This window comes from Melospiza melodia, chromosome 18 (genome assembly GCF_035770615.1).
Source record: "Melospiza melodia melodia isolate bMelMel2 chromosome 18, bMelMel2.pri, whole genome shotgun sequence".
In the NCBI taxonomy this organism is placed as follows: Eukaryota; Metazoa; Chordata; class Aves; order Passeriformes; family Passerellidae; genus Melospiza; species Melospiza melodia.
Genome location: NC_086211.1, coordinates 54,997 through 81,879, shown reverse-complemented (window position 1 = coordinate 81,879; position 26,883 = coordinate 54,997). Strand labels below are relative to the sequence as shown.

The 26,883-nt window shown below is 38.7% G+C and overlaps 4 protein-coding genes across 6 annotated transcripts in view; 3 read left to right on the top strand and 1 right to left on the bottom strand.

The window, feature by feature from the left end:
- The window catches only part of KCTD5 (potassium channel tetramerization domain containing 5), a 38,050-nt gene extending 34,324 nt beyond the window's left edge, over positions 1–3,726 (top strand). The window contains exon 6 of the mRNA XM_063171477.1: positions 3,655–3,726. Coding sequence (XP_063027547.1) covers positions 3,655–3,687 — 33 coding nt within the window. The 3' untranslated portion in view covers positions 3,688–3,726. The remainder of the gene's footprint in view (positions 1–3,654) is intronic.
- UBE2I (ubiquitin conjugating enzyme E2 I) lies at positions 27–11,679 on the top strand. The gene is made up of 7 exons (XM_063171479.1): positions 27–81; positions 3,655–3,733; positions 3,922–4,005; positions 6,664–6,736; positions 7,972–8,081; positions 8,254–8,333; positions 11,023–11,679. Exons 2-7 carry the CDS (start codon positions 3,668–3,670, stop codon positions 11,084–11,086), a joined length of 477 nt encoding a protein of 158 aa, XP_063027549.1. The 5' UTR covers positions 27–81; positions 3,655–3,667; the 3' UTR covers positions 11,087–11,679.
- A 1,304-nt stretch (positions 11,680–12,983) lies between these two features.
- On the bottom strand, positions 12,984–17,429 carry TSR3 (TSR3 ribosome maturation factor). The gene is made up of 6 exons (XM_063171475.1): positions 17,335–17,429; positions 17,028–17,244; positions 16,018–16,211; positions 15,056–15,229; positions 13,657–13,720; positions 12,984–13,578 (listed from the first exon to the last, which is right to left on the bottom strand). The coding sequence occupies exons 1-6, from the start codon at positions 17,414–17,416 to the stop codon at positions 13,446–13,448; spliced, it is 864 nt and encodes a 287-aa protein (XP_063027545.1). The 5' UTR covers positions 17,417–17,429; the 3' UTR covers positions 12,984–13,445.
- A 22-nt stretch (positions 17,430–17,451) lies between these two features.
- Positions 17,452–26,668, top strand: GNPTG (N-acetylglucosamine-1-phosphate transferase subunit gamma). 3 transcript variants are annotated; one of them, XM_063171474.1, is made up of 11 exons: positions 17,452–17,522; positions 17,604–17,658; positions 17,947–17,981; positions 20,088–20,142; positions 20,251–20,334; positions 21,378–21,471; positions 22,767–22,881; positions 23,456–23,538; positions 23,785–23,913; positions 25,309–25,390; positions 26,489–26,668. In XM_063171474.1, the coding sequence occupies exons 1-11, from the start codon at positions 17,480–17,482 to the stop codon at positions 26,611–26,613; spliced, it is 900 nt and encodes a 299-aa protein (XP_063027544.1). In that variant the 5' UTR covers positions 17,452–17,479; the 3' UTR covers positions 26,614–26,668. The 3 variants fall into 3 exon arrangements, with proteins under 3 accessions (XP_063027544.1, XP_063027543.1, XP_063027542.1); XM_063171473.1 differs by having other exon boundaries at positions 17,465–17,522; positions 17,601–17,658; XM_063171472.1 differs by having other exon boundaries at positions 17,465–17,522; positions 17,601–17,658; positions 17,914–17,981.
- Positions 26,669–26,883: the final 215 nt, after the last annotated feature.

The following is a 26,883-nucleotide window of genomic DNA, read 5'->3' as shown; positions in this document are numbered from 1 at the left end:
GAGACAAAGCAGCGGGAGCGGGAACATCCGGGTCACTCGCGCGGCCTCGATCCGGGACACGCGCGGCGGCGGCGGCTCTCGGTGAGGCCTGGCCGGGAGTGGGGCCGGGGTGGCCTCGGGGTGGGGAGCGGAGCGGGGCTGGGTCGGGCCGGGCTGGCGCCCCTCACCTGCGATGGGGCGGGACGGGACTGGCGGCCACGGGCGTGCGGGCCTGGTGGCTCCTGCCTTGTGGCTGGGCCGGCCGGCGCACCACTGTCCGCCTGAGGGTCTGAGCACCCCGCAGGTCTCGGTGGTGGCGGGCGGAGGTCGCCGGGCAGGGCGTGGAACCGCTCGGCCTGCGCGAGCCGGTCCCGCCCCGCCGGGTATATGCCCGGGAACGTCGGGCGGGCCCGCGGTGCCCCGTGCAGGCCTTGGGCGCTGCCCCGGCCCCTCGCGGGGCTGACGGGACCAGCGGCCCTCCGCGGTGGCGGGCGGTGCTCGGCCCTGTCCGGTTACTTGGCCGTCGAACACGGAGTCCATCGCCGTGCGCATCTTCTGTTGTTTTATGTGCGACTCTGGTCGCCGCTCGGCCTCTTATACCTTTCTCTTGCCGCAAGCAGAGGAGACTTTGTATCCCAGTCCAGAGTTAGCGTGCTTTGATTAAAGCTCAGACCGTGGCTTTCTCCACCTTTCTGAAAATAAAGTTTGTGTAGTTCGGGGCAAACTACTTCAATAATAATGTCTTTCCATGTTAGTATTTAACCTGCAAAGTGAAAATGTGAGGCTAGCAGTCTTAACGTTTTGGGGTCTTTTTTCTTGCTGCTTGGAATCAGTAAGTCGTACTGAAAGTTCTTGAACCTCAAAGAGCATATTGTTGATGTATTTGGAGAGTTGTTTGTGGCACGGGAAAGATTATTTGCAAGACGAGCATTTTGTATGTGAAAGTAGGTTGTTCCACTCCATCAGAAAGTGTAAATGGGTAAGATATTCTGTAATGAGGCACAAAAGTTTGCATCTATGATGAGCGTGATGGTTTTATTTTGTCCTTTTTCTAAAGAAGGCAGTAACCGCAGCAAAGGCAAGCTAATGAGTAAATTTTGAAGTTTCTGTTAACTTTGAGTTGATGGCAGTAAAAGGGACATTACTAGCTCTTAATGGCAGGGGGGAATTTGGGGGATTAAACTCAAAACGTGAAAACTGGTCTCTTCGACTTTTGTGGCATGTGCAAAAAAAGGATTGAATAGATTTCCTCTGGTGCAGAATTCTTTCTGGTAATGTAGTACATTAATAGATTGGGATATAGAGAACTCATATTGACAGTTTGTTAGCAGATTGCTTTTGAGGGGATGCTTAACTAATGGGATCTTAGTTTGTGAAATGGGATTTCAGTCTTGTTTAATATTTTCTAAAAGACTGATGAGGTTCTAGATGCTTGTCTGGTCTCTTCGATGTAACTGAAGTCTGGAAAGCAGATATGTGAAGCCTATTGTCTCTCATATGCACTGAAATTTTTCAGTGCTTAACTAAGTCAAATGCCTCAAGATTTGGAAACCTATTTGTAGAGCATTAGAAAAATCTTTATTGTATTAGGGCACAGTATAGTGTGTAACAAAAGTAAGTAGGATGCATGGTCTGAAAACTCGGGATTCTTTTTTCAATTACTTGAAAAGTTACTGATGTTCTGCAGCCGATCCGCTCTTTATTTACCCGGTGAGAAACTGGTATTTCCCTTGAGGTTGTAGGTAATTGGTTGTTAGCCACAGGAAATGTGTTAGAAAGCATCCTGTAATGCCAACCTTTTGGCAGAAAAAGTAGAGTTTGGTGAATAATGTAAGAATATTTGTATGGTTTATAAGCAAATACGGTTTTCTCAGCCTATGATGAGAAGGTTAGTGTTAGTACAGTGGACTACCAGGTACCAAAAGCACAGCTGAAACTCTGCTGTATATGCAGTTCATTTACATCTCTTAAAACATATTAAAACTTGCTCACAACATGCTAAAACTTGCTGCCTGTATAATTTGGTTAAGGAAGAGATTTTTTTGTTGCCTTTGGTTTTTGTTGTTTTTGTTGTTTTTTTTTTTTTTTCAGTTTTGCTGGTATTTTTTTTCAATGGCTCTGCATTTCCTGCTTGTGAACAGATTAAAATCTGAAGTCACGTGTACACATTCACTAAGTCCTGCAAGTCTTCTGCCATAATTAAGATAGAGGCGTATATGTTGGGAATACTAGAGGAAAACTGGACTGAATGTAGGACTATTTCTGTGTGTGTGCATGTCCACTGAGTGTGCATTGTCCCTTTTAAAAAGCTTTATTTGACACTAATTTGGTTGCTACTTTGAAAGTGAATTAGGGAATATGGCTGTCTAGGCAAAACAGGCTTAAAAGGCTGAAGAACAGATTTAAAATACATATTGTCCTAGGAACTGTATACATTGTTTAGTCTGGTATTTTTAAAGGTCTACAGTTCATATGCTTATAATAGTAGACTGAATTACTTCTTATAAGTAATCAACATATTGAGTGAAATTCTGCATAATTCTTAACCAGTGTGTAAGGGTTTGTTTTAATAGGGTTGAAACAGCACTTTCAGTCACTCTGTGAACTTGTTAAGTGGAAGCATTCTACTCTTCTGCTGTCAAAAAGGTTTACGAGGTACATGTGGAATTGAGAACGAATTGGCCTGACTTCTCCCATTGCCAATTATCATCTCTTAATTAAAATGTGTGGAAGTGCAGTTATAAGAAGGATTAAAAACCTTCATTGGAATTTGAACATGTGGCTAGTGAAACCCTGTGTGTAGATACAGTTTGACAATGAAAAATAAACTCACTTTGAGTACTGTTATGGTGAATGGAGTATCATCCCCTGAATTTGAAAGTACCACGCGTGCAATCATCCTGTTTAGAACTGTTGTTCTGTGTCTTGCAGTAGTGAATGACCGGTGCTCTGCATATTTTTTCTGTAGTTGTGGTCGCCATGCTTGGCTACTACTAAGGCAGTGAAGGTGCAGAAATATTCTTCAGTTTGTACTGGAATTTAAAATCTGTCTTGTGGAATGAGCTGCTGGCTCTTCCTTAGCTGAGCTCTGTGTTGCTGCCTGTTCCTGCTGTTGTCTAGAAATCTTATAGCTGCATCACTGCAAAACTGAGATGACTTTGTTAAATTCTATATCCCTGTGGCTTTTCTGGGAAATACTGGCTTTCAGTGGGAATTTACCCAAAAAGTAGTATTTCGTATTCCCATTTGCCAGAAATGGGAGAAATGCAGAGAATTGCCTACAGAAGAAATTTGCCATGCCTCATGTGGTGTAGGAAGGAGATAAACAGAGTGTATCAGTTGCACCAGTAGGAAGTCTGAGCACTTTTTCCATTACTAATAGTGTTTCTGTTGTCAAGCTACTGTTAAAGTTTATTCTAAGATTGGGTTCAAATATAAAGCAGTAAGGTAAGGATGGAATTTTGTAGGTCAAGTCCAGTTACTTAAAACTTGATGGCATGGGGAAACTTGTTGTTATTCCTGATGATAAATTCTGCTGGTTGTGCAGAAACATGTGTCTAGGTTATTGAAGTGAAAATGAGAGGTCAAAATTACTCTTGAGTGGGCTTTTAAACATAATGCAGTGTTTCTGCTATAAGTAAAAGTATATGCTAATAGCAATTACTTTTGTTGTAGAGGGACTCTGAATATGTCTGGCATAGCTCTTAGCAGACTTGCACAGGAGAGAAAAGCCTGGAGAAAAGATCATCCATTTGTAAGTATGAAAGCTACTGAATATCTGACTCTGCAATTGTTTCAGTGTTCTGGTGATGATTTTGTCATTACCCTGATAGGATTAGTAGTGCAAAAAGAAGTAACTCTGTGTAAAGATAAAATGTGTCACAAAGTATTTTAAGTACATCTTGTAAAATCCTCACCATATGTCTTATTGCCTTGATTCAGGGATTTGTAGCAGTACCTACAAAAAATCCAGATGGCACGATGAATCTAATGAACTGGGAGTGTGCTATTCCAGGAAAGAAAGGGGTAAGACTTACTGTTCTCCTGATTTCTCATTTATGGTGAAAAGTAATGTAAGTTGCCTATGCATTCCATTGACAATTGAGAATTTACCTTATGTATAGTTTAATAATGAAGTTTGTGTCCTGCTGCTACTTTAGAATTAAAAGTGCTGTGGACTAGGAATATTGGACAAAGTGTAGTGTAAGCCTGTTCAACTCCTGTCACTTAGCACCTGAAGAATACAAGTTTTCAGAGGACTGTTTAAGAGTCTTCTGGAGGTTGTCTTCTGCTTCTTCTTGCTTCTTCTGAAATACTACTATTAATTATTCGGGGGTTTTAATTCTTTCTTTCGGGTCTTCAGTGTGGGACTTTTTTTGCCTTGCCTTTTCTACTGCCTTTTGCCAATTTGCCTAAATACCCTTGATGATCTTGTTTCTTAGATTCTCAGAAGAGTTTGTGTGTAGGCAAGACCTGCAGGGTCTGCGATGCTGCCCTAGTTGAATGCTGGACATAATATTGCTGTTAGAGTTACAACTTAGTTTTGGTAGTAGTGCTCTGGGCGCAGCATTAGTTAGTTCTTAAAAAAGCACAAACAAATACTCTAACACAGTCTAAGGAAAAACTCGTCCCCTTATCTTCTGCCTGAACAAGACTATTCCCCATAACAGTTTATGTACCTTATGGAGGTGTCACTTTTAAATACTTAGGTAAAATTTATACGCCATACAAAATCTTCATGGTATGGCTTTGAAGTTTTGTAAACCGCAAAGTGGAGCGGACAAGGCCTTAAAGCTTGCTTCATGTGTACCAGAAAATGTGTCACACCTGGAAAAGATCAGTTAGGCTGATGTGATTCCTGCTAATAAAAAAATTATATTTAACAAGAAGCAGCATGACTTATTCATCTCTATCAGACCAAGCAGTTGGTCTCTATTCCCTTTGTGTTTGGAGGCATCCTGTACTGCAGCTGTTTTCCCTGAGATGAGTAGTTGAAAACACCAGAATGCTTTCTTGTCAGCCAGATTAAATATTGAAGTGGCGTTAGTCCTGGGTGGGATACTCTGTTCACTTATTTGACAGCAAATCACTTGTTAACTACCTAAAATTTGACTCAAAACCATCTGCAACTAGTCCCATAATGCAATATGGTCTCGATGATACTGCTGTCATACTATTAGCGTTAGTAGGGCTTCTGAGTGTCTGCTATCTTTCACCCATAAGGTATGTTGCTGTATCAGAAAAATGATAAAAACTTTGCCAACTGTTCTGTTCTTCTGTGTAAATTATTAAAAGCTGTTTGCCTTCCTGTGTGACTGAAAGCAAACAAAAATTTTATTCATCAAAAACCTTGTCATTTCTAAAGAGGAACTCCTCTGAGAAGGTACGGAGAAAGGATTTTTCTAGTTGTTGACAACTGGCTACAGCAATTTAGAACAAGCTCTTTAAATACACTACAGCAAATAGAATAAAACTCATTAACTTCTGGAAGTGTATTATCTTATTAATTCCTAGCATGTTTTTCTTCCTTTTCTAGCTTGAGACTTTGCGTAATGAATACCAATGACAATGAAGTGATTTCTCTGTCTTCATGTAGGTTTTTTGGGTGTTTTGATTTTCATTCAGCTAAAAATCATAGTCCATATAGGAAATAATAAAAAAATTCCTTCTCAGGTGGTCTTCAGGCATGTCTGTCTGTGAGGATAAGATTTGATCAGTTTTGCTTTTAAGATGTGAGACCATCTTTACTCCAGTTGTTTTAGAAAAATCAGCCCAACATTTACTTTCATTACAGTGTTTCCATAGCAAGGGGAAGTTACAGAGAAGTAGCAGAGAAATAAATTTTATAGCTATTAGAATATTTTCTACATTTCTGCACTTCTTATCAGAACTCAGTTTGTCAGAAGATGGGCTTTTTTCTCTATATGTTTTGTATATTTGAGACAGTCTTTTTCTCTATTGCTAGATGTTTTTTTCTCGTTTGTATGACACTTTTGAATAGTGCTGTCTTATTTGGTTTGCTCTCTGTCATGGAAGCTGCTCCTATTAGTGTCCTTCCCAGTGCTGGGTAGGGATAAATAGCCTCTTAAATTTTCTTGTATTACAGAAAGATGGCATCTGTGAGCCTACATTCTACCAAACGCAGACAGGGTTAGTTTACACTAGTGAATCTCATTAACTGTAGCAGTTGTACAGTTCTGTCTGCATTTTTAGTTAATTTATGGTTTTATTAACCACATTCTCATAAGGCACAAGAGAAGCTATTTACATTCCCACGCTTAAGGGATGTATCCCTCTCCTATCTTCTGAGACTTTAGTGGGGGTACAACAGCCCCTTCCTCGTTCTACATTTATAGTGTAAAACTTCAGCAGTATCCTGTTCTTAGGTAGTGTGAAAATTTTACTTTAATATGAAATTACTGGTGATGACTCTGACTGTGTTGATGAGTTGACATCACTTAGTAGCTGAAGAAAGAAACCCTGTCCTTTCTACTTCACCTTCTTCTATAGGTAGAATAGTTTACCGTAGTCTAGACAGTGTGCTACAGTGCAGGACAGCTATTTTCTGCCGTGTAGCAGAAGAATGTCTTGTGCTTTGCCTGAGAAGCTGTATTCTTGGTAAACTTTTTTCCACAATTTTGACTTTTCCTTTCTGTAACCAAATTCTACATTAACTCTTGATAGACACCATGGGAAGGAGGCTTATTTAAACTACGGATGCTTTTCAAGGATGACTACCCTTCTTCACCCCCAAAATGTAAGTAAAATTACCACAGGTAATTAAAATATGAATCTGTTCTTTTTCTGCTACCATGTATAACTTAGTAGATCTTCAGATACCTAGTCTCCTTAAGGTTTTGAACTGAATTTTCCTTATATCATCTCAAACTTCACCTATTATAGAAACTTGAAAACATCTATTCCATTGCATGGTTTCTTGGTTTTTGAATTGGATACCTTCTCAGAGCAATGACAGTGGTTACAAATTGCTCTTTTGACAGCAATTCATCTATCATCACATTCGCATATTTAAGCTCTGTCAGCTCCTGGCTACTCCTTTTGTTTGATACCACCTAAATACATGTAACTCAGGGGCAAACATCTCTGGTAACTGAAAACATTTCACATTATTTTCTTCAAAAATACCAGTTTTCACATCCTGACAATGTTAAAGGAATTGTCATGCTTTATTATAAGATGTATATGTGACTGAAAAACTTCCTGCCAGTGCAGCTTCTGAAGTACCACTGAACTTCATAGGGCAGCAAGACTGTTATGTCTTGTGAATACTTGCAATGTCAGATGGATGAGAAAACTGCACTAATATGTACATGTTTCATGTATTGCAAAGGGAGTGTTCATTACTTTACTGAAGATGCTAGCTGTTGCATTTAAGTCCTGTAAAGATTAAAAGCAATGCCAGAATATAGATTGAGCGGCAGAAGGAAAGCTACACAAGCCATCAGTTAGTCTTGTAATTTAAACTTGGTTCCTTTGGTTCCGTGCATCTTGATTATACATAGGAAAATATGAAATTGAAAAAAATGCTAAGAACTTAAGTCATCTTTGTATGAAACTTTCATTATTTTAAAGTGAGGAGAGAAAAGATGAGTGAAGGGTAGTATCTTTCCCTTATAAAGTAGTATGTAAAGCTGAAAAGACAGAATTGTTTTTAAAAGGTCTTTATCACAAAGCTACTATGAATTACTTTGTCTGTTTCCATTCCTAAACCAAAAGATTACCAGTCAAAAAGACAATGTTGGATTGCCTGGATTGATATCACAGATGTGATGGAGTTTCTCTTTTAGGTACGGGCTGAGCCAAGAAGAAAACTGGTATTAATAGCTCCAGAAATTGGTGGGGTTTTATTTGGGGCTTTTTTGCCAGTGTTGGTGTGGGGATTTTTGGGTTTTGTTTTCCCCAACTGATCTAACCCAACTCTCTGATCTTCCTCTTAGCACTGTATGCAAGTCATTTCCTCTTCTTTATCAGGTAAATTTGAACCACCGTTATTCCACCCAAACGTGTATCCTTCAGGCACCGTGTGTCTCTCCATCTTAGAGGAGGATAAGGACTGGCGGCCAGCAATCACAATTAAACAGGTCATTAGTTGTACTTGGACATGTTCTTAATACTTTTGCTTTGCTTGCTTATCTAATGCAAGTATAAGATGTTCACTGTGTGTACCTAAACTGGTTTCTAAGGGTTTTTCACTGAATCCCTATTAGTAGTACCCATAATATATGCCTGTTACTTCTATTCCTTTTTCCATAGATCTTGTTAGGCATACAAGAACTTCTAAATGAACCAAATATTCAAGACCCAGCTCAAGCAGAGGCTTACACAATTTACTGGTAAGTGTCTTTGCATATGAGCCTGAAAGTTGTCATATTGCTTCCAAGTGTCTGTTACTTGTAGTATAACATGTAAATGTTTTTACAAATGACATGGGTAATTTTCTTACCTTCATTACTGTATCCTGTGGAGATGTCTAGATTGTGCTAAACTTGAACAAAATAGTAGCTGCATGGCTGTTAGGCTAGTGGAGCTTTTAATAGCAAAGCAGCAGCAATAAGATGTGAAGGCTTCCTATATCAAGATTTTCAACCTGGTTCTAGACTAACAGAGAGTCCGTTCCCTTAAACGCCAAATAGTAACAATGTGGTGTAATGGTATCACGAGACCAGGAGGAGACTGAATTAGGTGACAGTTCACATTTGTCAGTACAGGAGTAACTTACTTCTGCCCAGTGGTACATACCTGTAAGAACTTGTGCCTGAAGGACAAAGGAGAGCTGTGGTCAGTGTAGGAAACATGGCATCTTGGGAAAACTACATTTTCCAGAACAATAGGTTGAAAAGTACAGAATGCCTGTAGCTTTAGCAGAATGAAGTTTGCATTGATTAGGAAAGGAGATAATTTGTGAGCTAAAGAGACTTTTTTTGGGTTTCTTTGTTAGTTTGTTAGGTTTTTTTTTAGGCTTAGTCTTAAAAGTTTTTCCACCATTAAAAGAGGATATCTGTTCTATAATTTTTAGGGAAGCAAAGCATTTTAAATAAATGCTTTTGGCACTGGTAGCTACTGAAATAATAACCAAGGTGGAATTGTGGGATTACAATTCTGGACAGAAGGAGGCCTCCAGGAGAGTGACAAGTTTGAAAAATAACATGAAATGTGACTGTACTTGCAAGCTATGTTAAATATGTTTTTTAGGGTCCTAGAGAAAAGGAAACATAAGGATGGATAGTGGGTTTTGCATTTAATTAATGGCTTCACTCAGTGTTATTTTTTTAAAGTACTTACAGAAGGCTTGATGGAGTTGAGTGCATATGGAAGACAGTTAAGTGGCCACAGTTGCAGGAGCCAGGAATGATGAAGGCAGCCTCAATAATATACTTCTATACATGTATAGATAGTCTGTGTTTTATTCTTTTTAATAGTCTCCCACGTGCATGTATATACAAAACCAGTCTTTGCTAGTCTTGTTTCTGTTTAAAGTGCTTCCAGGGGGAAAAAATACCTGTTTAGCTTAAAATAATTACAAGATTTTTGTTACTTCAAGTATGTATAGTCTCCCGTTTATGCTTTTCATGTCTCTTGGACATGCAGAGTATTTCAGATGGGTTATTATTATTCTGCAGTCTGAGAGTGTCTCTCACTACTTAGTGAATGTCTGGTAGAAGTTAAACAGAGCAGGATTGTGCACGCATCTGTAATGTTGGCATAGTTGATAAATACTGCAGAAGATGCGCCATTGTACATAGAGGTCTTTTGGTCAAGTTGTTAAACTTTCAAGAATAAACATTCAGAATAAGAATACATATTCTCAGGATTCCTTTGGTACTGTCATTCAGTAACTTTAGCACTCCTAAGGTGCTAGCCTACTTCCTACTCTTCACTGTAGGCATTCCGTGTCTCCTATGGAAGGCATTCTTCTGTGTGGATTCGATGGGTGCCAGACTTAACAGCTAGGCTATGTTCTCATGTGGCAATGTAATATAACTTTGAGGAAAAAATGTAGAATAAAGTCTGTAAATCTCTTCATGAGAAGAGACAGTCTTCAGTCTCTTTGCTAGCAATTGTTCATTGCATGTGACCACAACTGGTTTCATTTCTTCCCCCCAATCTGTCAAGTTCTGAGGATATAATTTGCTGCCTTTTTTTCTTTCACTGCAGCAAGCCTTGGTAGCTGAAAATAAGTTAAGTTTACTGCAAAGCTATTTGCAAAATCTAAGCGCTCTAAACTATCTCTGGCAGAAGAGTAATGGCTACAAATTTTTGGTTAGCTCAACTCACACTTCTGACGGCTAATACAGAATGGACAGCTGAATGTAAATGAATGCTTTACTATGGTGCTCCTTCATTGGCACAAGAACAGAAGACAAAGAACTTGCCCTTTTACATCTTGAGTCAGAAGCTTAGTGACTGGACATAGTTCCCTCATCAGTAGTAACTATGCTACACTTAGCTGTGTTGAACTAACTTTTTTTCCCCAACTGAAGATTAGGATAAACCTAAATCTGCGAGTCAGGGTCTGTAGATATAAAGGCTGAAATGACCACACCATTGTCATTCTCCTGTTTCCTAGGAGTGTTTCCATTTTCTCTCCAAAGTAGTAAAGATGATAATTTAAAACCATATGAAGTCGACCAGCCATTAGTGAACTGTTATTTGTACTGTTAGGGTATGGAATTTGTTATTAATGACCTCAGGTCTTAATGTGAGTGGGGAGTAGAAAAATTCGGATGAACAAGGGAATGTTTGCACATGAGGTACAGTTGGTCTCGAGAAGAGCAGGTGCAAACCCATTTGAATAGACTGGTACAGCACAAAGTCAGTGCAATCATTTGACAACAGGTGATGGAAGTAACTAGTTGAACAGTACCATACTTGTCCAGAAAAGTCTTTAATTTATTGTAGAGTTCCGTGGATTGCTGTCAAAAAGGTTTGCCTTCAGCAATGATTTGTTTCTCTTCATTATGAACCTAACCCTGTAATACAGCCTCTGATTTTTCCAGCTATAATTACCCTTTCTCTTTTCAGCCAAAACAGAGTGGAATATGAAAAGAGGGTTCGAGCACAAGCCAAGAAGTTTGCACCATCATAAGCATTTGTCACGCAGCATCTTAAAAAGGAAGGGATTGGTTTGGCAAGAACTTGTTTACAAAACTTTTGCAAAATGTAATGTTGCTATGTACAATTAATATCCACATAAGGGGAGGGGGTTGTATGTGTGCCATTTTCCATATTCGCCAGTTGTATACAGTTCTAAATTTGCTGAATTGCCCCCAGTTTTTTCATACAGGGTCTCTTCCTTCAGTCTTTTGTATTTTTGATTGTTATGTAAAACTTGCTTTTATTTTAATATTGATGTCAGTATTTCAACTGCTGTAAAATTATAAACTTTTATACTTCTATAAATTCACTAGTATCTCTAGTTACTTTGCTATCTGATGCAGGCATGCTTTAAAATGTTAGAACTATATTTAGCCTCTAGCTGGCTGTATGAAAAAAAATCATGCCCTCCACCCCCTTCCCTCCCTGAATTTGTTTTTTCTATCTTTCAGAAACTAGGTTGTTATTGCTTAAAGCCTCTGAGATCCAAAGTTAGCCAGCATCCTTATTCTGCATCACTATCTTTGTGTTTATATGGCATTCTGTCTGTGTTGCTGTTTAGAGTAAATAAACTGTTTATATAAAGGGCTTTGTTTCATTTCTCTTCATTAAAATTATTAAAAGACAGCCATTTAAACGGCTCTGGACACTATTCAGTGCAAGTTGTTTTTAAGGCCTGTGATGCTGCGTTTGCCTTTGGTTTAGATGTTGCTTTCATTTGTTTTGCCGGTCCCTGACCTGGAGCAGGTATGTGGCCCGTCCTTGGGCCATGTGTGGTAACGGCAGCAAGTTAATTCTGATCAGTTCCTCTAGCAGAGATCAGTTGCTTACTGTGCATAATGGGATCAGCATACCGGTGTGACCATGTTAATATAAAAAACGTGAGCTTTAGACTGATACGAACAATAATAGAAGTTGTCCAAGGAATGCTGAGGATTTTCAAATGGCGCTTGTTTATTATTGCTAGAAGTAATTTTGTGCCTCTTTCCATTTATTAATGCATATAGCTTCTACAGAGAGGATGTGCTCTATGATCTAAGTTATACAGCCCTGTTTCCAGATCTGTTTTGCTTGTCTCCATTTGATTACTACAGCTTAATAATGTAAAAGCATTCCCCCAAATTAGAATAGCTGATGTGCTCACATGGTTCTCAGTCTTTTGTTATGTTGAAATGCTTTCTTGTCACTAAGAAACCCTTGCTAAAGCAGCACATTTAGGACAGATTTCATATGGGTGGGGAAGTTACTGAAAAAAAACAAACCAAAGGGAACGTCTCCTTATAGAATTAATTTACTTGTCCTTGTTTTTAAAAGGAAAATTGAGTATTTGTACCACCCAAACTGCTGCTGTTACTCCCAGCTCTAGCTCCAGTAGCGCTAGTATTTAATCCCTCTAATAGTAGAGGGACAAGAGGAGAAAGTCCTGTGATGTGAAGAACTTTGAGTTGTGAAGGTGAGTCTGCAAATTGTCCTTGGTATCTCCAATTCCACTGAATGATCACTAAAGTTTAGGTTTCAGTTGGGTGCCTGAAACTCCAAAGAGTATTCTATTTAAATATATAGAAAACAACTGCTAACAGCTCATTTTCACTATACAAACTGGCAGGCGTTGGGAAAAGTGACCTGAGATACTAGTGCTGGTATGAGTCTATAACAAAGCTTTAAGGGCCAAACAATGTTTATTTCTGACTTGGTACAGTGCCACTTTGAGTGATGAAAATGCGCAGAGATAGCACTTATGAACCTGTGATGCGAAATTTCATAGTACAGTTCTGAGTATGAAGTGCCAAAAACACTGTTGTTGCTTAGGACTGTATCTAAATAACTAAAATGAACAATTAAAGTTCCTGAAAAGACATACTGAAATGTTAAAGCAGTTCCAAGAAGTGTTTTTCCTTTCAGGCTTAGCTCAGTTTATTCTAAACAGATGAAGTAGTTGAAATACATACGGCAGATTCAAGCCTGCAAAAAGTCAAGAGACTCCCTATCTGGTAAGTACCATGAACAGGCCAATAGCATAGTCGTGTTCTCCTACTGAAATACAGACCAGAAGTTAAGGAAGTTTACCTAATATACTGTTAGTTTAATAATGAAGTTTATTATAAACCACTTTCCAGACACATCGATTAGAATACTGGGTTATTTTTTCACTTGTAACTAAGCTTCAAACTCCTTACAAAATAATTTAATGTTCCATACTTACCTAAAAATTTAATAACCTAGAGCCTAAAAACACCTCGTGCCTAAAAATACCCACAAACCTGCATAGAGACTGAGGTTTGCTAAGCATCAAGTTACAGGTGAACAAGACACACTCAAGTAGTCGCAAAAAAATTTCTTTATACAAGACGTTACAACTCTTTGGGATTACTGGGGATTTTTATGTCTTCTGGATTGCTCTCATCAATGCTTTCGCTGCTCTCTGTGGCATCATCTGAACTGCTTACACTGTCCTCCTCAGAGTCTTCTTTCCTTGGTGCTAGACTGGAAACGTTTTTCAAGATTATAAAAGCAAAATAACTTATAGTAAGTAAAACTATGGTTTAAATTAAATTTCATTACCCTGAGGAATTGACTGGCCTGTTGGGATTAGAAAATTCTTTTTCTAGGTCAACATCAAATGGATCTGGAAAAAGAAGATGAAAAAAGCATTTTCTTAATGGTCTTATTTCATTTTCATAGATGAATGGCAGAGAGGGGAAGGCACAGAAAGGCTAGTTCACATCTCTCATAAGTTTACCGTAGTTGTTAGAGGAGAAACTGGGGGAAATGAGAAAATAACCCAAGTCCTGCCTGCCCAGTTTAGGCTTTTCACTCTTTTCCCTCACCCCCTGCAAGGGGTCCTGTAGCTCTTTAGAGGTGGTCAGATTGTATAAGTAGGTTTCTAAGGCTTTGGGTAAGAAAACATTAAGTTCTAAAATGGCTGTCTAGTTAGCTGATGTCCACTGAGAAGTGAATTACAGCTGTCCAGATTTAGCTCTTGCTGAGTAAGGGTAGGGCTGGGCTTACTTTGGCTGAAGTAGCTGGGAAGAACTGTCAGAAAAGTCAAACTAGTCTTGGTTCTGCAGTTCCAGAAAATACATAGGATTGTAGGTGAAAGTGTGCTTTAAGTGGCATAGCCATGTTGCCTCTTAAGAGCTGTCTTCAGTTTAGTGTACCTGGTTAGGCTTCCACCAGGAGGATGGTTTAATTCAGTATCATGGCAAAGAGATCAAAGTTTAGAACAAGTGAACGCTATTGACCATCTTGCAGTATGAGCCCTGGCCTATTTTAAGGGCTTAATCACCATAAAAGGAAAATGTTAATTAGGATAATCCCTTTTCATATCTTCTTGATTATTTGCCTTTCTTTATGCTGTCTTGAATGAGACCAAGCACTCAGCTGAATACAGCCTGAAATACTGGGACTGCAGTAAATTACTGGAAGACTTTGTGAATAAACTACTTGTACTTATTATAAATTATTTTAATTCTCTTAATAGATCTGATTTTAAAAATCTTGATTGAGAACTACATAAATATGTCTATTAAAAGTCCTTCTTAGATTTATGTCTAACTAACTTGGTGTCTGACTGTATGCATATATTTCTCTCATAGTTCCTTCTCAATTACTAGTCTTTTTACTCATACTCTGTTTTTAACATCTGTATAGAAAACAAGGAAGCACTGTATTTTCTTTTTGCTCCTAAGTTTCCATTTTGGTTAGCTGAATAAGGGTAACTGCTTTACGGTTCAGCTGTGAATACTCTATGCATTAAATTGCTTTAGTTATTTCCACCCTACTTGACTTGAAAAAAATGGGCTAACAGGTACACTTAGCACAGTATAAAGATAGTGCAACACATATCAGCAAAGCACTTACCTTCCACCTTGCTAATGTTTTTATGGGATTTAAGGAAAATACTGTAAAGAAAACTAGTTAGAAAAAGGGCCCGTGTAGTGTTTCTCTGTTTGTCTCTTACCTACTTCTTCGTCTTTTTTTTCTTGGACACAGGCTAAGAAGTCCTTCTCAATGATTAGCATGTCGTCCTGGCAATGACAGGCTGCATATTTTTCCAAGAGATTTTTGTTCAGGTCAAGAAATGCTTTACCCCATTTAAATTTCCTTAGAAGAATGGTGGCTAGATCTGGGAATCCTAAAACAGAAAATAATTTATTAGTTTTCTTCTTTACTGTGAGATTTCACTTGGCTTACATGTTTCTAGTTAAGGATGTGCATTCATGTCAATACAATAGAAAGCTATTTGCCAGTGTTTCTTTCAGTGTGCGGGTATTAAAACTTCTGGAAAAACTACAAATATTTTCAGATTTCACTTTAACTTGAAACATGGAACTGAATCCAAGAGCAGTTCATAGCCTTCTAGCAAGTGCTACATAAAAGTATTTTGTACAGGTAATGAATGATTCAAGCAGTATCTCCCACAGCCCTTCAGTACAAGATCAATTGTACCATACAGTATTTTCAGAAGATAAGATTTGTCTGCAGTATGGTAGAACTTTCTTTTAAAGTTCTGTGATGAGTCTGAAAAACGTCACAAGAGAGGGCAATTTATTTTGTTCTTACCCAGACCTCGCCCTATTAACAGCCAGCTGCTACCTCTCATTAAGGCATTCTTGCCTAAGCATTTGTGTTCTGTCTTTTTTTTTTTTTTTTTAACAGCTTTTCTAACGTTATGGGCCATCCAGATAAAATGAGGATTATCAGTTTGTGTCCCATTCAATAGCTGACATGAATACCACAGGGATACCTCAGTGCAACTGGTAACACATCTGGAGGAAAGCTAGATAATTTGATCCCAAAGTCAAGAAAGTGACGACCGGTATGACAACATTACAGTTTGTTTTGTTGCCGACCATCTCTTCTGTTTTATTAAGAATGTAGCAATTGCTAGCACCATACTTGCCATCAGATAATTGAGCCTACCAACAATGCAAAATGCTGCAGCAAAAGCTTCCACACAGGACAGCTTGCATGGCCGACCGTAGTTTACAGGATTTGCAGCCACCAAGTAAGGCAGCAACCGCGGATGACTCCCCCTCATTCTGTTAAAGGGAGTTTCTTCTAATTTGGCCCATGAGCAATCTATGACTGCAATTCCACTCTGAGCAATGACACGCCTGGAAAAAAGAAATGTCACTGTATTTGAAAAATTGTTACCATTATACTGATGAAGTGAGAATTCCAATTGCTGCTTTATATTGGCAACAAACTTGCATACATCCCCTGGTTTTTTTAATCAAACCCCATACGCTTTACAATAACCTCTAATAGAGACTCAATGAGAAAGAACAGTAGCATGGTTTTCCTCCAAACATACAAATTGCAAAAAAAGGTTTACCCAAAAATGAAATGTGATTAATTCTAGGTTTAAACATGTCACAGAAGTGTGATGAATAGTAATGTTCACACCTTCAACTACACTTTCAACTACAGTTCTGATTAAGGTTCTCTGCTAGCTTCTCTCTGCTTCTAAAGATAAATCTTTTCTCTGATACGTGTATCTTTATAAAAATTCTGCTGGCACATTTGAAGAAACACATTGTGTTAACACATTGTGTTGTCTACCGAAGAACTTAAATACAGCATGATAAAAGACACAGCAGGTACACGGCTGTGCTCTGAAGAAATTAACCTACAAGACGTGCACTTGGATTTTTCTTTGGGAGCTACAGATGCTTTTCTCATCTGATACTAGCTGTGTAAAACTATTAAGCTGATTTGATAAAACGACTCTGTTTCTCATGTTCATGCGTCAGTGTAACGTAATAAGGTCAATTTTATTCCATGAGAGTTTCAGCCATGTATCAGTGGTTAAAATGCTCTCTTTAATACAACATCAGTACGGTATTCGAACGAAGTGCTCTCCCTCAACAGTCTGCAGCTCCCCCACTTCCCTCGCCGCCGGGTTTTGCCAACAGGCACCGAGGCCCCACCTGTCAGCTGGAGAGACGTACTCCGTAGCCAGCGGACTCAGGACGACGCCCGGGAATCTCTGGCGGAGGCGCAGGGTTCGCAGCAACCCCTTCCGGGCGAGTTTTCTCCCGGTGCATTTCTTGGGATCGCAGTGTCCGAGCTCCCACATGGCAAGGGGGCAGGGGAACTTGGCCTCCCGCGCGCCCCCATCCGCGGCCCTCTCGCCGTCCAGGCAGGCTGAAAACATCAGGTGTACATCAATGCTCAACGGTGACGGGGCACAGCTCGGCAGGACCCGCCTGCCCTCTCCCGCGTCGCTTCACGCACCTGTCAGCGCGGCCTCCGCTTCCGCCGCGAAAGTCTCAAGGCTGCGAGTCCCGCGCCGGCCCCCGCGCCGGCCGCGCTCCATGGCCGCGCTCGGCAGAAACACCGCCCCTGGCCTTACGCACTTCCGCTTCCCGCGGAGCAGGCGATGGCGGCTCCGGTGCTGCTTGCGGCGCTGAGCGCGGCGCTTGGTGGGTACGGGGGCCGCGGCGCGGGCGAGCGCGCCGGTGCCTTGGCCCATCCCGCCGCTCCCAACTGCTCTCTCCTAGCAGGTCTCTTCGCCTCGGCGGGAAAAATGAAGATCGTGGAGGAGCCGAATACGTTCGGGTACGTGGCCGCCTGCTCTCCGGGTCGTCCCGTGATCCACCTTCACTCCACGGGTTCGGGTCTGTTTGCCGTCGTGCACGCTCTAGCCCGTTTCTTCCAACGGGGTTGGGGCGCCGGGCCGGGCCGCTCCCGCAGACCCCGCTGTTGCCCCGCGGGCAGCGGCCGTCGGTGTTGAGACATACAGGTAGGGGAGGATGTATGGACGCCCAGATGCATAACTCAGCTTTAAACGTTTAACTTTCCTTCTTTTGAAAGGTTGAATAACCCATTCTTGCCTCAAACAAATAGGCTGCAGCCAAAGATATCCCCGTCTGCATTATCAGGTATATGCAACCGTTACCTTTTTCTTTTTTTTGGTGCCGTTTTCATCATTTAGCAACAGTTGTTTGCAGTGCAAGTAGTCTGTTTCGACTTTATGTATAGAAAACCGAATTTTGCTTGTAGTTTTTTAGGCATCATGGAAAATAAGCACGGGCAAATATATTTCATTGTGCTCCTGAAGGATTAAAATGTATATTAACTTCACTGGTGGTTCCAGGTCTCGGTGCTGTTAATATTTTTTTTGTGATGGGACTATGCATACATTTTATCCTCTGTTTTTCTAGCCTGTAACAGATCATTTTGACCCATAGTACACACTCTTTTTTTCTTGCCACAATCCTCAACGTCATTGAGATTAACATATAAAAGTAATCCTGTGGTCTGGTAGTACTTATTATCCAAAAATAGTTTTAGAAAAAAGTCCTAAGAGTGGTCTTGGAGCCAGTCAGAGGGGCTCAGTTTCACATGCAGCCTCCGTGTTGCAACATAAATGCAGCCCTTAAGCAAAATGAACAGGAATGTATGAAATTTTAGGCCATCTCTAGAGGAGAGCAGATAAACACTGAAGGCAGAGACTAAGCAAAAGGGAGTAACTCTTGTCTCTCTGCTAACCTTAGGCAGAAATTTAAACCTTGTTGAGATTCAAGAAAGGCATTTTGATATGACGACATTGAATGTGATTATGCTTAATGTTTCTTGTCACATTTTATAAGCTCAAGTGTATAATTCTGCATGTACTGCACGTGAAATGTGATATAGTTAGAAATGGGATTAGTAATAGAATGCCGAATGGGAAGATGCCAAAAGTAGTAGGAAAAAAGGACAGCACACCAGAAATCCTTCTTTCTTTGTTGTGGGATCTTACATGTAGCCAAAAATTGGGAGTGTGCATGGAACCCTGTCTTGCACGATTATTTCTTTAGCATGGAAACCATCCTTTTTCTTTTCTTCTACAAATAGTTGGGGTAATAATTCTGGTAGTTTCTCTTCTACAGCATCTGCCCTGGAAAGGGAGACATGAGTTTAATGCATTCCTTACGGACACATTCACATCTGCTGTTTTTCATTGGCGGGGAGAGCATGCTAATCACTGAGGCACAGATTTCATGTAGTAGAGGAGCAAACCCTTTGGCCAAGCCCATCTCTAGAATGAAACGCAAGATCATGCAGTCAGAAGAATACTTGGGAAAGAGCACCTGCCTGTATCCCAGTATCCCTGTATCCCAGTGGTTAAAGCATTCTGGAGGGCGTGTTTCTGGTAGTCTGACCTTTGTTTATAGGACTGATTGTCTAGATACTTGGAAAAAGTACCCACACAATCCTGACAGTGGGGAATTAGCATCCAGGATGGGGTTTTACTTTATTTGCTTTGTTATCTCATTTCTACTTTCCTCATTAATATTTAGTAATTCCAAGGAAAATTTCCACCTACGAGAGATACTGAAGTACTTCTCTAGCATGTAGTTCAGAACTTTTCTTCCTCCTTTTAACAACAAGTTTCCAGTCTTGGATTTCTTTGGCAACAAGCCTTGTAGTCAATACAAAAAGAATAGAATTACATCTGCTGACCTGTCTGACGGCAGAAGTTTTATCTTGTTGAATGTTACCTGGATCAGACCATGAAGGCAAATGGAAAAAAAAAATCCAGTTTGAGAATCTCAGTGAAACTTTAATATGGAGCACTGTCAACATTTTGGACAAATGAGCTTTGCTAGTATAAACTTTCAGAGTTTGGATGAATTTGGAGACAGATGCCATGCAAGAGTTTCAGTGATTTCTACATTTTGGCAAGATCTGCACTGATGACTTCTTTTATGGACCTCACCTCCAAATGTTTTATTTTTACACAGGTTTCTCATTTTTGTTGTCAAATTAGGCTTATCTATTTCACTGGGTAGTGAGAATGAAAAGCATTAAAGAACGTGCTGCAATCCAGTATTGTGCTAGTGAGAACTTACAGTAATTCATATGAAATATAAAAATTTCCTTATGTACAGCAGAAAATTAAATTTGTCACGTACTCCTCACAATTTTGTCACCACAGTAGCTTGCTTAAATTTAACCAAAACATTCTTTTTCCTTTATGTCATCTCTTGTGATGTTTTTAGGCCCTGCACATCTCTTTAGGCTTGCTGGCAAGTGTTTCAGTTTTGTGGAATCCACGTGAGTAATGGATTTGGATATTTGTTTATATACTTACTGGGAATAAACTAGTTTTTTATTCCAGTCTGAAACATTTCTTATTTTCTGTTTCTTTTCTCTTCTTTTAAGGTACAAGTATGAGTTTTGTCCTTTCCATAATGTCACTCAGCATGAGCAAACTTTTCGTTGGAATGCGTATAGTGGGATTTTAGGGTGAGGCACTTAGACTTTTTACGTTTTAGCTATGTTGTCAGCAGGCCACTTCATAGATTGTAAAAATGAGGCTGTTTTAAAACTAAGATTCTTGCATTGGTCAGTTTAGATCATGGTAGTTCCCAACACACTATACTTAAAAATACCCTGTCTTGAAAAATTCAGGGTTTTTTTTTTTTGGTTGATAAATACTAACCTCCTATTTTAGCTGGAGACTGATTAATAACCCCTGCCAACTGCAAGTGGGATATGTTCATGTGAAAAATTCAATAATGTCTAACTACAGCTTATATTAACACAGATTTCATGGCCATTAACTATTTGCAGTTTGGGTTAAGTACAAATATAAAATGAAAAAGAGTTCTTCATACCTAATGGTAGTTAAACAATATAAAAAGTTATAAAACACTCAATGTAGAACCAAAAAAAGTATCCCAAAGTATTTAAAAATACCCTGGATCATAATACCACCAAATCATAATACCTAAAATAAATCTAAGTATAAACCAGACCATTGCTTTTCTAGATATTTTGGATATAGATATCTCTTTTTCTCCTATGTGCAAAACAGTAAGCAGGTATGTGAGGAAACTGTACATCACCATGCTGAGGGTATCATTTGCTTTAGGACTAGCAGAAGTAGACTAGCGTTTGTAGGTGCTCTCATCAGCACTAAAAATCCTGCAATCAAACTGAGTTGCACAGGGTACTTAGCCTCATGGACTTTGTTGTGGGATTGATCTATAAACTTTATTTTACTAGACTTAAACACAGATTTCTAACTGCAAATGGTTTCCAAACTGAAATTGGATCCAAAACTCTGCTCTCAAAAAGTGCTCTTGATGTGTCCTATATAGCAACATGGATAACAAACTACACTGCTTCCAAGGTGTTGGCTGTAGGAAGTGGAAATGCTGAGACAACAGAAATTAAGTATATACACTTAAATTGAACATGGTATAAGGGTATTCTTGGTTTTCTTCCTGAGGGTTCATCTTTTTCTGTCCAGTAACTTAAAACAAATTAGTGTCCTCTTTTTTCAGAATCTGGCATGAATGGGAAATTGACAATAACACATTTGTTGGAATGTGGATGAGGGAAGGAGACTCCTGTGAAACTAAGAGCAGACAGACAAAGGTAAAATAAGTTAAACTATGCTAATTCAGACAGCATGACTCTGCAAACACTTGTGAGACTACAAACTGAAACATTCCTACCCTGAAGAAGTCATCATTTAAACTGTGATAGAAAACATAAAGATGAATTCCTTCAGTGACTGTGTGAATGACTGGAGGAGGAAAGCTAGAATCAGGATAAAATTTTGAGGATATTTACCTATGTATTCTCATTGGTTACTTACAACTCATTTTTTCCTTGAAAGAGTTGTATAATTATTACCTTAGAAATACAGTACAGTGGTTTTTAATGTGTGTCAGGCAAAATAAAGAGAAAGAGCTCTTTGCAGAATTCAAGATGCCAGCCTATTAAAAACATCCAGGAAAAAGGAGGGACAAGAATTCGGCAGTTAACAGTAGCATGCTGAGAAGCTATTTATGGTGTTAGAACAAGCACTAGGGACATTTCAAGAAAGACTTTGAGGTGATGGAGCATGTCTAGAGAAGGGCACTGGAGCTGTGGAAGGGTCTGGAGCACAAGTCTGATGAGTAGCACCTTTCAACCAGCATTCCCACATCTTTTTCCACCAGGCAGCTTTCCAGCTATCCTTGCCCAAGCCTGGAGCAGCGCACGGGGTTGTTATGATTGAAGTGCATTACCCAGCACTTCACCTTGTTGAATCTCTTGCAATTAGCTGCCAACTTGGCTGCCATATCCTGGCCATGGTGAAAATGTTATACTCTAATGGAGGTGCCTGCTTAACATCTTTATTTCCCATAGAAACTGCAGAAAGAATTCATATTCTTGTATGACCTTTGATATTGATTGAATTTTTCACTGACATTTCATTTTGAAGACAAAAAATATTAGTGCTGCAAATCTAAACATGAAAACAATTCTCTGCAGTCTGGATGTGTCTTATATTCTTAAATTAGCACACTGGTCAGAAATAAAATTTAAGAAGATTGTGCTTATGTTAGAGATTCTTAAGGTGTCCTATTCACTGTCCTTTTTACTCTCATTCTGCTGAAAATATAGTACTTAGTAGTCCAAGGAACAATGGTTGGTCAGGAGAATCATTTCCCATTAGAGAAAACAGTTTTCACATTTGATAAAATAAATGGATTAAAATGGATTATGTGCTTGCTATGATGCTTTTTCTTTTTTATTTTTTTTTAATTTAAAAAGGCGCTGGAATCTTTGACATGACAATATGTATAGAAATGCATCTACTAGCATTGGAACACACCAAATAGATCAGTGATGGTGTTTCATGTAGACATTTTTTGCTCATCTTTGTTTTTCCTGATGTTTAGGTTCATCTTATTTGTGGAAAGAGCAATAAATTGGCTTATGTGTCTGAGCCAAGTACTTGTGTTTACTCTCTGACATTTGAGACTCCTCTCGTGTGCCATCCTCACTCACTTTTAGGTAAAATTAAAAAAAAAATACTTTGTGGAACAGCTAGCATATACACTATCCTCAGAGTGTCCATTTTTAGGTTGAGTTAGTACCTTAGTATAAATTAGTATTAAATGTTAACATATTATCATATTATATGAAGTGATTTTTAAAATGCCAGTCATTATAACACCTAGGTATTTCTCAACTAATTTTTTTATTTGGGATTAATTTTTTTTTTTTGTCATTGCTAGTATAGACCAGGTGAATGATTTTTTTTTCTTTCCTTTTCTTGGACTGTAGGAATAAGCCCTGTAGTATCTGCCAATTTACTTAAATTACAAAAAAGCTCCATTAGAATTACGTTGACCAAAGGAATATTAGGCCTTGGATCTGGAAATAAGAAAAAATTCTGGTCATTCTCCAGAAACTTTAAATGTGTGAAGTGCAATTTAAGCGTAAGCCCCGCTCTTGAAAGCAGCGGAGACTGTGTACTGTAAAGAAACATTGAGTTCTTAAATATTCTTGTGTGATACTAGAGGAGGAATTAACTAATGCAGGATAGTGCTCCTGGTTCTTATGTGGTTTGACTTCCATTTTTCAGTTTATCCAACTCTGACTGAAGCACTGCAGAGGAAGTGGGATGAAGCAGAGCAGCTTCTGTACGATGAACTAATAACCGACCAGGTTTATTAATTCTTCCAACTCTATGTGGTAAAAAAAAAATATTACTGTCAAATAGCCAAACCCGGCTTCTGTATGTAGTTTCTCCTTTATTTATTCTGCAGTATGCAAATAGTAATTTTTGTGTTCTGTAACTGCTATATGAAACGGTAATGAAGCTTGAGGACTTGGAATGGCCAGTGCAAACTGCAAGCAGGGATGAGAGTTGAATAGATTGATCTGTTACCTTTTGGAAACTTTCTTTTCTAGGGTTACAAAAAAATTCTGAAAGAGATTTTTGGGGAAGCAGGACTTCTAAAAGCAACAGAAGAAAATGAAATTGAAAAACAGAGTAAGAAAATAACTCTGGAATTTGAAACAGTGGAAAAGTGCAGTAAGGTACAGAGCATAATGTTTACAATGTGGAATTGCCACCTTTTCACTATATGACAGTATCAGTGGGAGAGCATTATGTATATGCCCTTGGTGTTCAGCTGAATCTCTTAATGGAGCTATCTTTTCTGGTTTCAATATGTTACAGCCTGCATGTAGTGTGATTTGGTATCTTTATTATAGGCCCTAAGTCAAAAACAAACCAGCAAAAATGAATGGCCAGTAAGAAGATAGGGGTTAGGAAGGAATTGGTGTATGCGCTTGGGTTATGAACACCCTGTAGGTACTCTTTCTGGGGAATATCAATATGAAGACAGGAAGAAATTACTAGTGAAGATAAATGTGTAACCAACCTTGAGAATGTTGACACTTTTAATTATCTCTGTGGATAATTACCCAGACTTGTGGAAAAATGCATTGGCTGTTGCACAAGCAAAAGGCAGAATGGCTGTATTTATTTCTGAATGACTCTTGTGTATGTGAACAGTTCTTCTACAACAGACTTGGAATGGGGAAAATAGAGGCAGAAGCCTAAAAGAGCACAACCTGACCATCAGAAAAAGAGCATGGATGGGAATTCATTTATTACAATACAGAGAGGCAGTTGCTGTTTTCTTTTTATTTGAAAAAGGTAGCAAAGACAAAACACCACGTAGTAATTAATGAATATAATCAAATAAAACCATGGTTAAGGTGAATATACTTCAATGTAAAGATCACCATTTTGATCTCATAAGAGCTGGAACAGTCACATGATTATTTTTTCACTCATTATCAATACAGTATTTTATAATTTCTATTTCTTTTTTTGGCATCATCATAGCTTAACTGACATATATTGGCTGGTTTGGTAAACACATAATCTTAAATACTTATTCTTTTGCTCTATCTTTATTTACGTAAACACCAAAACACAGCAAAAAATAGGGGCTTTCTGAGATTTCAGGGACATACTTTGAATCTCAATAGAACTAAGCAACCCCTGTCTGTAAGGTAACAGAAACTGCTGAGAGCAAGAACATGAAGTTACTAGGCCAAGAGTTGAAGAATTTACAAATTTCCAGATGGCAGAATTACAATAATTGTAAAATAAGGGTAGTCCTGAGGCAAACTTAAGATTTGTTCTGTGATAAAATGCTAGTTACAAGACAGATTTGAAATAGTTACAGAAAGCATTTCTAATTTTTACTCTTGGGCTTGAAAAAAGCTGGTTCCTCTTTTGGCAACACAGACATGTATCTTTTTCTAAAATTTGCTCTATGTTCCTGGAACAAGCATTTTAAGTTCTTCAAAGCCAAGAGATGTAACAGCTGTGCAGAGGCATTTTTTTCTTAAAAGCTCCCAATCTAGGTATGTATTTGAAAAGTGGGAGGACTATTTTTAATGTGTTTTCTTTCTTAGGAATACAAGCAACTTTCTGAAGAAATAAAAAAACTTAGAGTTTTATTAGGCCAGCATGGTATTGCATACAAAGGAAATCTTGGTGAGTTTTTTTGGTATCATTCTTTTTCATTGTTGTCTGCTCAGAATGTGAATACCTTAATGCTGTTTTCAGTCACAATAACAGTTAAATAATCTGGCATATCTGGAGGTAAAATTCAGTAGACAGTTTTTAATAAGTACTTAGATTTTGATTCCTGTCCACAAGGACTTACTTTGTCCTTAAAAAATCTGTTGATGACTTGAAATTCTAGCTTTATAGAAAAATTTTGACTGCTGTTGTAACTGAAATTTGTCTCCAGTCCTTAAGGTGCCAGTTCAAAAGGAAACTGATATTACATCATTACTAGAACAAAGGTGTCTGTTAAGTAACTCCACTTCTGCATTTTAACCACAAGGCTTGATTTCTTTTATAACACTTGAAGTTTTCTCTGTATCTTTTTGGATTGTTTTCTTCCCTTTTTGAAGTTGCCTGTTTCTTTTTTCCCTCTCTTTGATTTTTGTTAGGTAAGTACCATACCACATGTAGTTTTTAGTAGAAGAGACTGGTGCTGGCTGTGAAGGGGCACGGCTCATCTGGATTAATTCCAGATAAGTTGTTTTTTGATTTTTTTTTTGGAGAGGTTTGTTTGGTTTTCTGGTTGTTTGTTTTTACTTATTCCTGCCGGACCATCATGCCCTTTATTACATGAACTATTTGTCAAAGGAGAATTTAATGTCCAGGAATACATGTATATACATAAATACATGTATCTTTTTCTTTTACAGTTATATGTTCAGAATTGGCACTTCAACAAAACAAAGAACCTTTGAGCTAAATAAATTAGCTTAAAATTAGTGACAAAATAATTTTTTCTTTTTGCTTTGAGAAACTTTTCTGGGAAAAAACTTATACAGCAATTTTGTAGAACATGTTATCTGCACGTTTAAACTATTAGCAGTGTAATTTGCACAGTATTTCTACCTGTTTGGTAGTATTGCAGTAGTTCTTTTAATTATTGCAGATTAGCACTCTATAATCAAAAGTCGAATTCAGTTCACTGTAAATGACTTCAAAATTATTTAGTGAATTCTGTGACAAAAATGTTTTGGTGTTTAAAAGCCAGAATAACTGATGTCATATGAAAACTAAATTTTACAGCTGGAAATTCCAGTGTTGAGTATGTAAGGCACCAACTGGCAACTGCAGTGGCATCAGTTCTTAATGGGTCAAAGGATGATGAGCACCTCCATGGCGATACAGGAATTTGGAATTACACTCTGTGAAGAAACTTGGATGGTACCTAATGTAAATTAAACTGAACATGTATTATGCCACAAAGATGATTTGCCTTCTTGTGACTATTCTTGACTTTGTTTCAATTTGTGCCCTAAAGCAAACACATTGTAGTAGAGTGAGGGCACACCCTTATGAGAACAGTTAGCTAGTTTCTGACAACATTTGTAACACTTCTTTGGTACGACCAGTATTTGACACGAACTTAAAGATTCTCTGCGCCTAGTCCCAGCTTTTGCTATTTTCATTGATCAAGTGTG